Here is a 14918-nt window from a genome sequence, read left to right as displayed (position 1 = left end):
TTTAAAATGGGGAGAAGGATCCCTGGGTGGCTCAGCACCTGCCTTTGGCCCAGGGCATGATCCTGGAGTCCTGGGATCGAGTCCCACGTCAGGCTCCCTGCATGGAGCCTGCTTCTCCCTCCTCCTGTGTCTCTGCCTCTCTCTCTCTCTCTCTCATAAATAAACGAATAAATAAATCTTTAAAAAATAAAAAAAACTAAATGGGGAGAATACTGACAGTGTCCTACCTTATAGGATTGTCATAAGGATGAAAGGAGTATGTAAGTGGTTTAAAACATACGTGATACAGAATACATTCTACATAAGCATCGATCATTTTTATTCAGACTTGCCTCATCCCTTTTCTCCAGTAAATTTATAAGGAAATGTAGAGTGCATTAAGGAGATACCAGTTTGGCTCTTTAAATTTTTCCTCCCCATGTATATTTTCTTTAGATATTAGCATGTTTTTATAGGTTTTGTTTTGTTTTGCGAAAGAGCGGATGGATGGATGGATGGATGGATGGATGGATGGATGGATGAAAGGTATTTTCGTCCTTACATCACTTATTTCATAAAATGTAAAGTCTCTATGTTTACACTTATTATTTTTAAGGAAACGGGATAGAGTGTGACCTACAAAAGTTTTACAACTGTGTTTCTCCTACACTTGGTAAGTGATTTAATGTAATTCTTTATTCTCAGAAGTTACATGGCAGTTACATGTTCAGAGTTATACAAGTCATTAAATCATACTATGGCTTAGTCCAGAAATGAAATAGAATAGAGACTGTAAAAGAGGGAGTTTTTTAGTGTTTTTAAAATTAAGAACAAAAAACAATTAAGAACAGTAGCTTTTAGAGACATAGACAGTAAAACAAAACAAAACCCTCTGATTTAAAGATACATCTGAATTAAAGATTTTCTGTGACAAAGTAACAGCAAGAGGGTTTTGATTTTTATTTCTATTTTATTGTGTTTTGAATTTTATATTTTGTATAATCAAAATAGCTTTTTTTTTCTTATTGTGTAAAGCATGCTTCTTGTGACTAGTTCAAACATTTCAGAACAGAGAAGAATCTTGTGGAAATCAGTAGAAGTTGCAACACTCTGAGAATTACTGTCATTATTTAGGTGACCATTCTTTTGTTTATTCATTTCATTATACATATATTATATATAAATGCATATATTAAAAATAATGCAAATGAGATCAAACCATACATGCCGCATTTACTGGGGACAACTTCTTAAGCAACATCTTTTTTGCTTTCATATTGTTTATCTTAACACCAAACCAATGTTAACACTCTAGCATATTTTACCTTTATTTTTTTCCACATATGTAGCTTCATATTTATAACACCAAATCATTGGGGTTTTTTTATTAAAATAGAATAATATTATATACTCTTCTATAAAACTTGTGGAAATTCTCTCCCATTGTGGAAATACCTCCAGGAAACCAGGAATAGAATTAAGTTTCTTTTCTATTGTTGTGAAGTATTTCATGGAACGGGTATGGGTAGAAAGGATCATATATATATATATATATATATATATATATATATATATATATATTTTAGTAGCTTTCAAGCTGCATATGCAGAAGTTAGATTAGTGACCAGTGGGATTAGGAGTTACATTATCAAATTTCTTATCATTGGCCTATCCCTGATGGGGGCTAGAGAGAAAGTTTGGAGATACAAATTGTGCATGCAGTTTCTTCAGGGAGTGTTGTAGGATAATGGAATACCCAGACAGGTGTGTGTTCGTGACAGTATGTGCTTGTGAGTGGATGTTTTTGTGTGAGTAGAGGGAAGGAGTGGTGCTTTTAACCAATAAATAAAGCACTAGAGGATGCATGCAAAAGTCATGCCCTGAAGGAGTATCAAATTTAGATTCTGGAAAATAAGCCCAAAGTTGATCATTAATCAGGAGTTCTTGGTGAACAAAGAGTTCACAAGAACAAAGAGTTTCAATGGCAGAACCACAGGGAAATCAGGAACCTGAATATCCACCAAGTGTGAGGAGCAGTGAGATTGGGCACTGGGATGTGCTCCGAAGGAACCCTGGAGAAAGTATCACCTCCTGTTGGGGACTTTTCCAGTACACATTTGCATAGTATATACTTTTGCTGATTGCTCTGCTGAGATCAAGAGAAGACAGAGGACAGAGAACCCTGTGGCTGATTTAGAACTAGGTCCACAGATTCAAGAGAATCTCAACACCCAGCCACATATCTCACACTGTTAGAATTTGAGATAAACCCAAGGATAAGTTTACTTTAAACCTGAGTCATTGGCTCTCGGGATTATGTTTGAAATTTGTTCTCAAAGCAGCACAACATCACACAAACAACTTTCCATCTTTCTCCTGTCTGAATGAGTACTATTTTATGGAAATAAGTCCAGAGACTTTTTGGAAAGATTTCTGATTTCTAACAATGATCAGAATCCAGTGACTCAATGAATTTAAAAGGTAACAGCTCCTATGTTTCATATTGTCTTCTTTGCTACATTTATATTAAAATATAAATTAAAAAAATAAAATAAAATATAAATAAAATATAAACACCATTTGTTAAGAAAGTAATGATAGAACTCGTTAACCATTTTTTTAGCATTGAAAGTGAAATGATATAGTTTTTAAAAACTCTGTCCTCCTAGCTGTAAAGCAGTCCTCTTCTCTGAGTAGCCTGTCCTGTTTTTCATTTCAGATCTCATTGAATTGAAGGGATTATGTACAATGGGAACACATAATTCTAGCTGCCCTGTTTCTTGTGAAGAAACAGAATATCCTGCTACTATATCTTATTCTACTTTTCCAAGCCAAAATGCTTTGAAATATCTTTCGAAGAAGTTAAATCAAAGTCAGGAATATATCAGGTAATCTTTTCAGTCTTATAAATTATTTGTAATTAAAATGAATATTTTATATACTCAAAACTTTTAAAGGCCAAGAAAACAAAATCCTGATCAGTCCAAGGAGGCAATGGCTTATGCTACTAAATTTTTTTTTAAATTTTTATTTATTTATGATAGCCACACAGAGAGAGAGAGAGGCAGAGACATAGGCAGAGGGAGAAGCAGGCTCCATGCACTGGGAGCCCGATGTGGGATTCGATCCCAGGTCTCCAGGATCGCACCCTGGGCCAAAGGCAGGTGCCAAACCGCTGCGCCACCCAGGGATCCCTGCCACTAAATTAATAATGGAAATTTAGCATGTCTTTCAATCCTTCAATTCAATTGTGTGAAAGGTAAACTGAAGCCTGCTTGAGTAACTTGCTCAATTTGTTGACCAACTGGGGAAAAAGTTCTGGCTAATAGTAGTTGATGCTTTAAAATACAAAAACTACTGACTTGCATAGCAGATAGTTTGAATGTTTTAATAACTGTAAGGTTGATGAAGCACAAATTATTATTATCACTTTATAGGCAAGGAAACTGTATCTCAAGTAACTGTCCTGCAAATGTAGTCAGTGGTGCAGAAAGAACTTACGTCCGAGACCAATGGCACTGGGTCCCACATATTTTTCCAGGAAGATATATATACTTCCAAGTTTGACTAACCGAGAATTGTATTAGGTCTCTTTCTGCTACACCATGCTGCCTCTTCAAAATTATGAGTCAAACTTCATAGAGAACTCTTTGTTTTAAAATAAGGGAGCAACCTTAGCACTTTTCTTTGTTTTTTGCTTATATTTTTAAGCTGAGCACCTGAAACAGCAACATCGTACACGGGTGTTTGTACTTTTATGTGATATAAATGAATATGTATTAACTACTTAAAAACTGATTTACTTTTGCACAGCCAGGTATCTAACTTTGAAAGCACATTTTGATTTCACTTTTAGCCTGGTATTCATTGTCATGAAATAAAGTAGTCTCCCCATGTAAATGCCCAGATAGTAAAGTGATCTTTAAAAGTCAGGAAGAAAAAGTACTTTCCTCAAGACAGGGTTGATAGGTATGATTTCAAACACTTAGCAGGTAAAAAGATGAAAGACAAGAACACTTGCAATTATTTCTTTGTTAACACTCTTTATCTGGTACAGATGTCTCTTTGTATTCCATTTTAATATGGGAAAGTGATTTACTCATGGTATTATTTCTGTTATACATAAATATGACTGAGAAGTACCGTTTGTGTGCATTTTGGCTGATAGAGATCTCCTGAATCTCATCATTACGTAATATGCAGAGAACGTAGGCATGATTTTGGAGACAGACTGGCGAATCAGAAAAGAACCCATGTATAAAGGAGATGATCTTAGAGAACATTGGTTTCTTTTCCTCCTAAAACTTAGATTATTATAAACGGCTCTCCCATAGATCTTATCACATGATTGGCATGTGAGAACCTTACACAGTTGTGAATAGTAGAGGCTAACTATGAGGAATAAGGCAAGTAGCTGACCTGATGCAGCAGGATGCGGGGGTGTTCCAATCATAGATGGAACTGGTGGTTGGAAGTCACACATATAATTAAGAAACTGGTTTGGGCACAGGTACCAGAAATCAAAGAGTAGTAAATCAAAAAAGACAAACACAGTCTGTCATGAGAGCAGATGTGAAATCTTAGCAGCAGTAAGACTTGAGGCAAAGCAACCCCTAACTGAGTCATGAAGAGTGTCGGTGTTTTTTCCAGGCACACAAACCAACCTCAGACCAATCCAGGTCAGTCTAGGGCCTCAGTTGCTGAACCACATTACAAAGATGATAGCAAGCTTAGCTTGACTGAGGCAGGCAGTATGGAAGTGAATATAAGGATGAATTTTGGCTGAATCTTGGCCAATTTAATTTGTAAAACAAGTGAAATTTTTAAATTGTTCTGTTTTGACCTAATAATTTTGCAAGCAAAAATTGCATGAAATTGTTTTATCCCAAACTAATCCATTCCCCTTAATATAGCACTCATACTCAAGTAACTGGAAGTATTTATTGTTTTGTAAATGCAATAAACAATTTTTCCTTGATCTCCTTGGCATTTTAAAATCCAAATATTTTATAATTGTGCCTCTCCTGACACAAACAAATATTCTTGGGCTTAAATCCTAAACAATTTCACTACAACATGAGGCATAGATTCAGTGAAACCTAAATTACTAGGCAAGCCGCCTGCCTGAGAGAAGGTGATTGGAAGTGGTTATGAGGTTTGTGCTTGGGAAATTAAACACTATTATCAGGGTACATGCAGATTAGGAGCACGATGGAGGACAAAAAGATTGCGGTATTACTAAATTACTGGACTTCCAAGACAACTTTATTATTTCCTTCACTTTGGCAACTGTTTTATTATTTGTAAATATGACAGTACCCCCTAATTATCTACTTAAACATAGTACATTCTCCTGTTACCCTGGGTTAAGCCAATAGAGATTAAGTAAACATATTAATGATATATTCTGAATTAAGTGTATTTGGGAGTATTGATTTCTAAAACTGAACAATTAGGAGAGTGATTTACAGCCATGTTCCTAAGATATATTAGAGGACGCCATGTAGTTCTAGGAAACATTGCTAATAGGATTCATTCTGAATGACAACTATTGTTGCCATCTGAAAATCATCAGGTGGTTGGTTTCCACCTCAGTTTATACAGCAGATTACTGTTTAGCCCTTCATTCATTGCTTTCATCTTCAATTTGTTCCTGTATTTTTTTCATTTTACAAATATATAGTGGACACCTATTTTGTGTCAAGATTTGGGGTGTTGTAGGTGTTAAGGGTTCCTCAATGAGCAAAAGACAAAAACCCTGTCTTGTGGCACTTATTTCCATTGTGAAAATGAACAATAAATATGTATAGTCACGTCAGTGCTAAGCGCTGTGGATAGAAAGGAATTGAAAAAGGGGCTGAGGAAGCTAAAGTCAGGGAGGACTGTTCTCAGGGTTGAGGACTGCAATCAAGTCCTAGGAAGCTGATAATAGAAGTCCTGGGAAGTCGAAGACCTAAAGCAGTGGCTCTCAAATGTTTTGATCTCAAGGTCCCTTTGCATTCTTTAAAGTTACTGAAGAGTTTAATGAGTTTTTCTTTATGTGAGTTGTATCAATAGTTGTCACAATAGAAATTTAAACTATGAAAATGTTATATATTCATTTATTTAAAATGACAATAGTAAATGTACTATATGGCAATATAGATAAAAGCTTTTTACAAAGAGTATTTTCTGAAACAAAAAATAATTCAGGAAGAGGAGTGGTATTACTTTAGAATACTGTAAAATTTCTTCAGTTTCTGGCTTAACAAAAGACACCTGGATTCTCATTTTTGCATTTAATCTGTTGATTTATGTTATTGTGGTTAATGAATATAAAGAAAATCTTGGGTCAAACAGATATGTAGTTGGGAAAGAGATATATTTTAATAGCCTGTGTAGATATGTGACACTTTTCTTTGATAACACATCAAAACTCAGTAAGTGTAATTTCTTAAATGTTAATTGTAAATTGAATCTTGTGGTTGCCCCATGAGGAGTGGGACTAACTCTTGATTCAAAATTTGATTTGGATGTTGGGGCCTATGATGCCACAGATGCAGCAAGGGGGTATGAAAAAAATTCATTGGTCATGTAATGAGCCTCTGGGATCTCCCAAGCCAATTCTCTCTTGACTTGGAAGGATAAGGAGAGGCAACTGGCTTTGCCTTTCATTGTGGTCATGGTGTAGGACTTGGATGAGAGGTCTCATCCCAGGGTTTGAGCTTACCCAGGTGCCAGTGGAGAAAGTACATGGACTTTCTTATCAGCTTATCTCTTATGGGTCAAGAAGAGGGAAGGGTGGCATTTGAAAGCTGCCATTTGAAAATAATGAAATGTCAAAACATATCAATGAAGTTTTCATACTTAAATATATTAAAATCTATTGATTTTGTACTTTCAATGGATCTTTCATTCATGAATGATTTTGAACATTTTTTGTGATCATTAGAAAAATTCTAAGTTGTGCAGATCTTCCAAATATTGATCCATTTTCTTATATAATATACATTTAGTTTTAATATCATTATTTATCAGAAGAGCCTTTAAAAGTTGGGAGTTATCAAGCTCATCATAGTAGACAGAAATTTTCCAAAATTATAACTGCAACATAAAAGCTAAGCTTGAAATTTATTATTAGCTACAAATCATATCAGTTATTTCTCTTGAAGCAACAAGTCATTTTCTTCATTTTTGTGACAATATTTGTCAAATATCATAGCCTAAACAACTATAGTTTTCCAGTCATCCTTTCAAGTAAAAATGATGTTCCATGTAAACATGGTTACGGTAACTTTATTTAAATAACAATGACAGTGAAAATGTCACATAATATGTTTGTATATTATGAAAATAATTTTTATTTTTGTGGACCCCCAATAAATATTGGTGCTCAATATTGAGCACCCTTAAGCATCTGTGACCACACTTTTAAAACTGCTGATGTAAAGGAGATATAAGAACTAGCCTCAGTAAATGGTGGGAGAACATCCCAGAAGGAGGGGAAATCAAATGTGGAGAGAGATCTTAAGCCAACAGCATGCTTCATGAATGGATAGAAAAGAATGGAGATTGGTGTGACAGGAAACACTGTAAGCAATGGCTAAAAGTGGTAGGGAATGAGTTCAAAGTGAAGTAGGTGGCAGAGGTAAGGTGATGGAGTTTTAGTTAGAGTATACTAGGACATATCTGGGGAGTTTTGAGCAAAAGAATGATACGATTTGCAAGTTGCAGAAGTATTATTTTAGTAATTGTGTGATGAAAAGAAGATATGTATATATTGCAGAGAAATACATTAAAATTAAAAGTGGAAAGATCAATCAGAAAACTATTGAAAAAATTGAGGTGAGGGATAAGAGTTTAGGCAAAGGTAATAGCAGTGAATAGGGTGAGAGGTGGTTGGATTTTGTATATATTTTTAAAAGAAAACTAATATTTATGCACGAACTTGGCTATATAGTGTTATTACATTATAAATAAAGAAATATCAAGAGCTTGGCTTGAATATGTTCAATTTGAAATACCTATTGAATATTCAAGTAAAAATACGACAAGACAATTGGATATATTATGGAAATTCAAAGTAAGGTCTAAGCTGGAGACAGAGAGTGAGAGGGTATCCAAGACTATCTGAAGAGTTATTTTAAAATAGCTTTTATTCACTCTAGTCTCATTTAAAAATTTCTAGAAAATATTAAGAAAGCAGAATCTCTGCTTAATATATTATTGATATAAAGTAAAAGACTACCATTTACTGAACATCTGGTATATACCAGATTCTGTGCCATTCTTTACACACATTATTTAATTTCTCCTCATACAACACTAAAATCCCCCCTTTAAAATCCCTACTACAGATGAGGAAACCAAGAGTCAGGAAGGCCATGCTGTTTCTCCAGGATCAAACCAGGACACAGATTTGAATTCAAATTAGACACTCATTTACTTACATAAATGTATGTAAATATTCCAATCTACTTAATAGATATTTACATTTAATGGCTTTTTCCAATTTTCTCAGGAATAGGGCATAGAAAAATGATTGGATCTTGGAAAAATTTCTTCTCTCTAAATACCAACATGACAAGTGTAACTTCCAAATGGAGCTTTGTGACCATAATGCTGTGTTTCATTCAACATTACATGACATTTGAATTAAAAATGAATATTACTTTAATCAAATAAGAATTAAAAGTAGTGCTGACAATCTTGAGCTAGATTAACTCTATTTTTATCCTCAGGGAGAATCTCGTGAACATTGAAATAAACTATAGTGACTTAAACTATAAGATAACTCAGCAGCAAAAAGCAGTGAGTGTGTCTGAGTTACTTGGTAAGTGTTCTTTAGTCATTTCTCAATTTTTAAGACATCTCCTATCAGGCTTTTTTGTCCTTTTGTACTTAAGCTTTTAGCTTATCAATGAAGAAGAAGAGATAGTAGTTACCTTTCTTTTTTATTATTTTTAAATTTTATTTAAATTCAATTACTTAACATATAATCTATTATTGGATTCAGAAGTAGAGGTCAGTGGTTCATCAGTCTCTTATAATATCCAGTGCTCCTTACATCACATGCTCTCCTTAATGTTCATCACCCAGTTACCCTGTTCCCCCAAACCCCTCCCCTCTAGCGACCCTCAGTTTGTTTCCTAAGATTAGAAGTTTCTTATGGCTTGACTCTCACTTTGATTTCTTCTTGTTTTATTTTTTCCTCTCTTCCCCTATGATCCTCTATTTTGTTTCCTGAATTCCACATATGAGTGAGATTATATGGTAATTTTCTTTCTCTGATTGACCTATTTCACTTAGCATAATATCCTCTAGTTCCTTCCACGTCTTGGCAAGATTTCTTTTTTTTTTTTTCTGATGGCTGAATAGAATATGATATATATATATATATCACATCTTTATCCATTCATCCGTCGATGGAAATCTGGACTCCTGTAGTTTGGCTACTGTGGACATTTGTGCTATAAATATTAGTGCTTGTCTTTCATCTGTCATTTAAATCTGACATTAAAAAAAAAGAAATCTGACACTTTCCCACTCCTCAGACACACCTCCAGTAAACCTCACACCCGTTTTCACAAAGAAGAGGCTGACATTCATATCCACACCCAGCATCTTACTTTCCCTTCAGACACCACCCCCTTCCCCAGCAAATGACTACTGTTGAGTGTTTCAACAATCCTACCTCTGAGTAGAGTATCAGGCTTCTCAGACCTCCACCCAGACTGGGTTGAAGAGACTGAGCAAGCAAAATTCAACCTTTAAGTTACAACAATTGTCCGCTCACATCCTTAACAAATTATTTGTTGATTTCCTAGATCTCATTTAAAATTTAGAGGAAGTCATATAGGAGACGATAGTCAGACACAGGCAAAATGACAGCAGTCACACACTGGCAGTTGAGCCCTGAATGAGGAGGAAATATATAAATTCTTCAAAGCTCTAGGGGCAATTGACACTTGATTACCATGCTTTACAAAAATAGCATGATCCTAAAATGGCCCAGGGAAATGAGAATAAGATTCATAATGTAATCTATTTAAGAAGTTAGTGCTCCAATAGTCAAATTCATAGAGACAAAGAGTTAGATGGTGGTTGCAAGGGGCTAGGGAGAGTGGGGGATTGGGGAGATTTTTTTAATGGGGTGTGGAGTTTCAGTTGGGAAAGATGAAGGAGTTCTGGAAATGGATGGTGGGGATGGTTGTTAAGGTGAAGTGTGAAGGTACTTAATACCACAGAACCATACACTTAAAATCTATTAAAATGGTAAATTTTATGTCACATTTTACAACAAAAAAAGCACAAAGAAAAAAGATAAATATAGGTTTTTAAAATTTCTTAAACATAAAAATTTTAATTCAATATGTGTTAATATGTTGTTGGATGAAATATTACAAATGCTTAAAAAGAAATAGTTTTCCAAATTGCTTGGAATTTGTTGCTGGAAAACATCATCACTCAAGAAAGCCATCTGAAGGTTACATTTCTGTTCTGCATTCAACACATGGAAATGGATTTATAATTGTCTAGGATGTTTTAATAATTTGCCTGGATTTCATGTCTTCCTAAATCTTTGAGTTATATTTTTGGAAAGGTTTTATAATTGCTTTCTCGTTCTCCCTCTCTCTCTCCCCTGTCTCTTATTTAAGGCACTGGTTGGTTAATTCTTTCTCTATAACTTTTTCCTTTTGGGGATGATTTATATAAATATTATTTTAAGATATTATTAGTTGCCCATTACTTTATTCATACCAAACTTTTAAAATAATACAATTAACTTATCTTATGTAATATCAGTTACAATTGACTTATTAGCTTCAAATAACTTAAATTCTAGTAATGTTTAATTTGCTTTTTATTACAAAAATGATTCATTCAATTTTTGAGTTTTTGATTTTATTGCAGCAGATGTTGGCGGCCAGCTGGGCCTATTTTGTGGGGCCAGTATGATTACAATTATAGAAATTATTGAATATATATTCACCAATTTCTACTGGATATGCATTTTGTTCTTGCTGAAGATACCCAAAATGACACAGGGGGCTCCTCCACCTGGGCATCATCTGGAGAAGAGAAATCACATAGAAGAATGCTAATGTTCATGAGGGACAAAAGCTTTTGGTCTTCTTTTCATAATACCTTCAGATTTATTCATGACTAATTCATTGTTATATAACTTTAGCATATATATATATGTATATATATATATTAGGTACTGTCATGTTTTTTCACTATTGAATTCCCAGCACCTGTAACAGTAGAGATTGTGTAGTAGGCATTTTATAATTTTTTTTTTAATGAATGAGTGTGTAATGCAAAAAAGACATGCTTTATGACTGGATATGCAAATTGGACCTGGTAAATGAACTCTATGAAGAGACAAGATAATTATTTATTGAGAAACGAATATATGTAATTTGTGCTTTCCAACATTTCAAATAATCTTTATTTTCACTAAAATTCAACATAATTTTATTTTGTCTGGAGACTTCTACTGTCTATATAACTTTTGGAGAGGCAGGGATCTCTATTTCCTACTCAGGTGAATACCTAAAATAAATCTACTTAAAAACAAAGTTAAATTTATGGTATACTGGGAGCACATAGTATTTTGTCATTTCCTCCAAGTATCTCCATCTACTTATTTAATCTAGAGAGAAAATTCAAGATTTGCAGTGTTCCCATCTCCCTTTTGGAAAATCAACCTGATTTAGCCTCTCAGAATATTCAGTTGATGCTGAATTATTCAAAGGTCATGTCAAATACATTTAAGAAATAATTATCGAGTCATAAAATTCTCCCCCAAATTCATTCTAGTATTACTGGATCTTCTTTCCTCTCTGGCCACATGATAATAATTTTTGAAAAATCTTAAGGTGTTGTTTTCAAGTTTAATTATAAGCAAGTGTGAATGCCCTGGAAATGAAGCCAGTGCAATCAGACAGGACTCAGGCAAATGAGAAATATGTATACCTCATCACTTGGAAATCCCAACCATGATAAATACTTCATAGAAATTCTCTCAGAGACATGTGACAGACTAGTTTCCTCATCTACATAGCAGTCAGTGTCTCCCCACTGTCAGCTGTGTGAGGACATGCTATGGAAGATAAAGTAGCAGAGAGACACTATGGATTAAATGTGATCACTCTCAAATATTAGTACACTGATAAATCTTAAAAATTGTTAGGTAGAAAAAAGCTTAAAGGGCACCTGGGTGGCTCAGTAGTTAGGCGTCTGTCTTTAGCTCAAGTCATGATCTCAGGGTCCTGGGATCGAGCCCCCAGTTGGGCTCCCTGCTCAGGAAGGAGTCTACTCCTCACTCTCCCTCTGCCCCTCCCCTCAGCTCATGCTCTCTCACTGGCTCTTTCTGTGTCTTAAATGAATAAGTAAAAAAAAAATTTTTAAAAAGAATAAAGTTCCCTTTAAAAAAAAAGAAAAAAGCTTAAATGCATAGAACACTCCCAAAGGCTATCATGCAATAGTTCATGTAAATCAAATATACATGTATACAGAACATATATATGTCTTAAGAGAACATGTACTTAAAAAGTAAACAAAAATATAGCATTAAATATTTACATAAAAAACACATTAGAAAGATTGCCTGTAGTGGAAGGGGGAATGAGAGATGGGGAAATAGAACAAAATGAAATAAACAAGGTAAATTAACAGAAAATATAAGACAGATGAAAGTGCAATGTGAAAATTCACCCATTTCTCTGTCTTGTGGACCAAAAAAATTAGAATAAAATATTTGGCTGCAAAGCCATGTGTTTTGTTTTGTTTTGATATTTGTGAAAAATCATTTGTTGTGTTAATATTAGTATGACTGAATCTCAGGCTTAATACAAGGCAGCTTCTCACTTATAATTCTTCTCTGCTTATCCAAATTTGTTTAGCAAAACCTAGGAGATAATATTCTTATTCTTTTTTCAACATGTTGAAAATATTATTTAAATAATTTGTATTATGAGTGAGTCATGGAAGAAGGATTTCATAAGTATTGTTGCATGCCTAACATAAAATGAGAAAGTAGCAGAATATAATTGGGATGCCTCCTATTTTTTGGACTTGATGAATCCTGAATTATAAGAAATTCTAAGTATTACACATGACTTTCACTAACTTATCTTCCTATGCTTTAAAAATCACAAGTATATATTGTTTAAAAACAATTAAATAAGGATTGTTATAATGAAAAAGGTAATTGATTAAGAACAGAGATTCTTAGAATGTAAGCTCCACTTCTCTTAATTAATACCCAAAATCCAAGACTCTAGACCCGGGAACAATGCCAGTCAAGAGAATTGGGCAATGCAGAGCAATATAAGGAGTAGCTTTTGAATCCTTAAATCAATAGATCAGAATTACTTTGGGAAAACAATAAATATTATGGATTTCGTGAGATTTTGATGCCTAACAGTTGTCATCATGACCTTGGTTTAGAGTAGCAAAAGCTCTAAAATAGATTGCCAGAGACCAATCTTATTCATAGACTTTGCATGATACAGCTTTGGAAAGTTGGAAAAATTGATTGAAAGAAAGAAGTTGAATGAAAGGGGAAATGATGGAAAATAGGAGACTGCTGTTTCTGTTAATCACTTTTGTAAAAGTGAAATTACTGATGAGGAAAGGGAAAGAAAATGAAACACAAAACAAGGTAAAATCGAGACTGGTATACAAAACAAACAAACAAAATGGGACTTATTTTTTGCCCAAAGTTCTAGTGGGAACTTGTGAAGATACAGTGCTCCCTCATGAGGCTACTTTATGACTATTACAAATTCACCATCTCCATACTATTCGGTAACAGGTCAGAGGAGAGCTGGACCACTTGGCTGAAAAGTACCATCAATTCCATATGGATCTTTGCTATCTTCATTTTTTTTGCTTAAATGATCAAGGGGAAAATAACTGAGTAGAAAACACAATGGAACGGAGGAGACTATTTGGGATGAGCATTAATCTTTGGTTAGTTGCCACGGTCAGCATCTGAACAATTTCCTAGAATTTTAAATATACAAGTATTACTTCTTTGGGAATGGATGAAGGTGGGGATACAAAGAGTCTGTGCTTTGAAAGACAAAGTTACAGCTCTGTCACCTACAGAAAAAAATGGAGTTATTCTGAAGCATTTGAAATATGGGTATGAGCAACCCTAGGCTTGTAACACGATAACCGATAATGAACCATCCTCCAGTGATACAACCCTGGGGTAAATAATAGTGGAAGTCAATAAAGGTTTGGGCCCCTTACATAGCCCTCCTGTTAAGAGGGGACAGGGTCATATAGGAACTCAACTGAAGCTGTGAAGGTGAATACCCAAAAACCTGAAAGAACCACTGGGAGTGTGCATCGGTGCTGCAGGGGATGACATTAGTGCTAACAAGAAACTGCAGATTGGAGAGCTAAAAAGAAAAAAAAAAAAATTTTGTGTGGCCTTATCTATACTTGAACCCATAAGGGAATGCACTTATTATATAAAATACACGGTTTTCCCATTACTGGCTTATAGCCTAAATAAGTCAGTTTCACCTTTTGCTCAATTTTAATTCATCATGCTAAATAAGAACTTTAGGATTACCCAATTTTTACCCATAGTTAATATTTTAATTTTAAATAAAGCACAGATGATTTTGGAAGTATTGTCAAATGGGTGTTTGAAGACTCATCTTCCTGACAGAGGTCTAGTATTGCACCTCAGCACAAAAGAGTAGAAATTTAGGCCTGCAAATCACTGACTGCAGCAACTACAGACCATCCTTAACATTGTCTGTTACCAGGCTTTGGTGGAGACAGATCCTGCCACTGAGACATCAAATAATTCTAAACCCTAGTACAGTTGCAATTCTGTCCAATGAAGACAGAACAACTCACTGATAAAATGGAAATGGTGCACACAAAAGCACGTTTGATGGCAGCAATGAAGGAAGGGAAGCGTGGGAGTA

General features: G+C 34.6%; 1 protein-coding gene across 1 annotated transcript in view; it reads left to right on the top strand.

Moving 5' to 3' along the window:
* The window catches only part of ASIC5 (acid sensing ion channel subunit family member 5), a 33621-nt gene extending 20925 nt beyond the window's left edge, over positions 1-12696 (top strand). The window contains exons 7-10 of the mRNA XM_025439081.3: positions 596-652; positions 2699-2867; positions 8700-8791; positions 10873-12696. Of these exons, the coding sequence (XP_025294866.1) occupies positions 596-652; positions 2699-2867; positions 8700-8791; positions 10873-11063 (509 nt within the window). The 3' untranslated portion in view covers positions 11064-12696. The remainder of the gene's footprint in view (positions 1-595; positions 653-2698; positions 2868-8699; positions 8792-10872) is intronic.
* The last annotated feature ends 2222 nt before the right edge of the window (positions 12697-14918 follow it).

This window comes from Canis lupus, chromosome 15 (genome assembly GCF_003254725.2).
Source record: "Canis lupus dingo isolate Sandy chromosome 15, ASM325472v2, whole genome shotgun sequence".
NCBI classification, from domain to species: Eukaryota; Metazoa; Chordata; class Mammalia; order Carnivora; family Canidae; genus Canis; species Canis lupus.
This window is presented reverse-complemented; position numbering and strand designations above follow the sequence as displayed.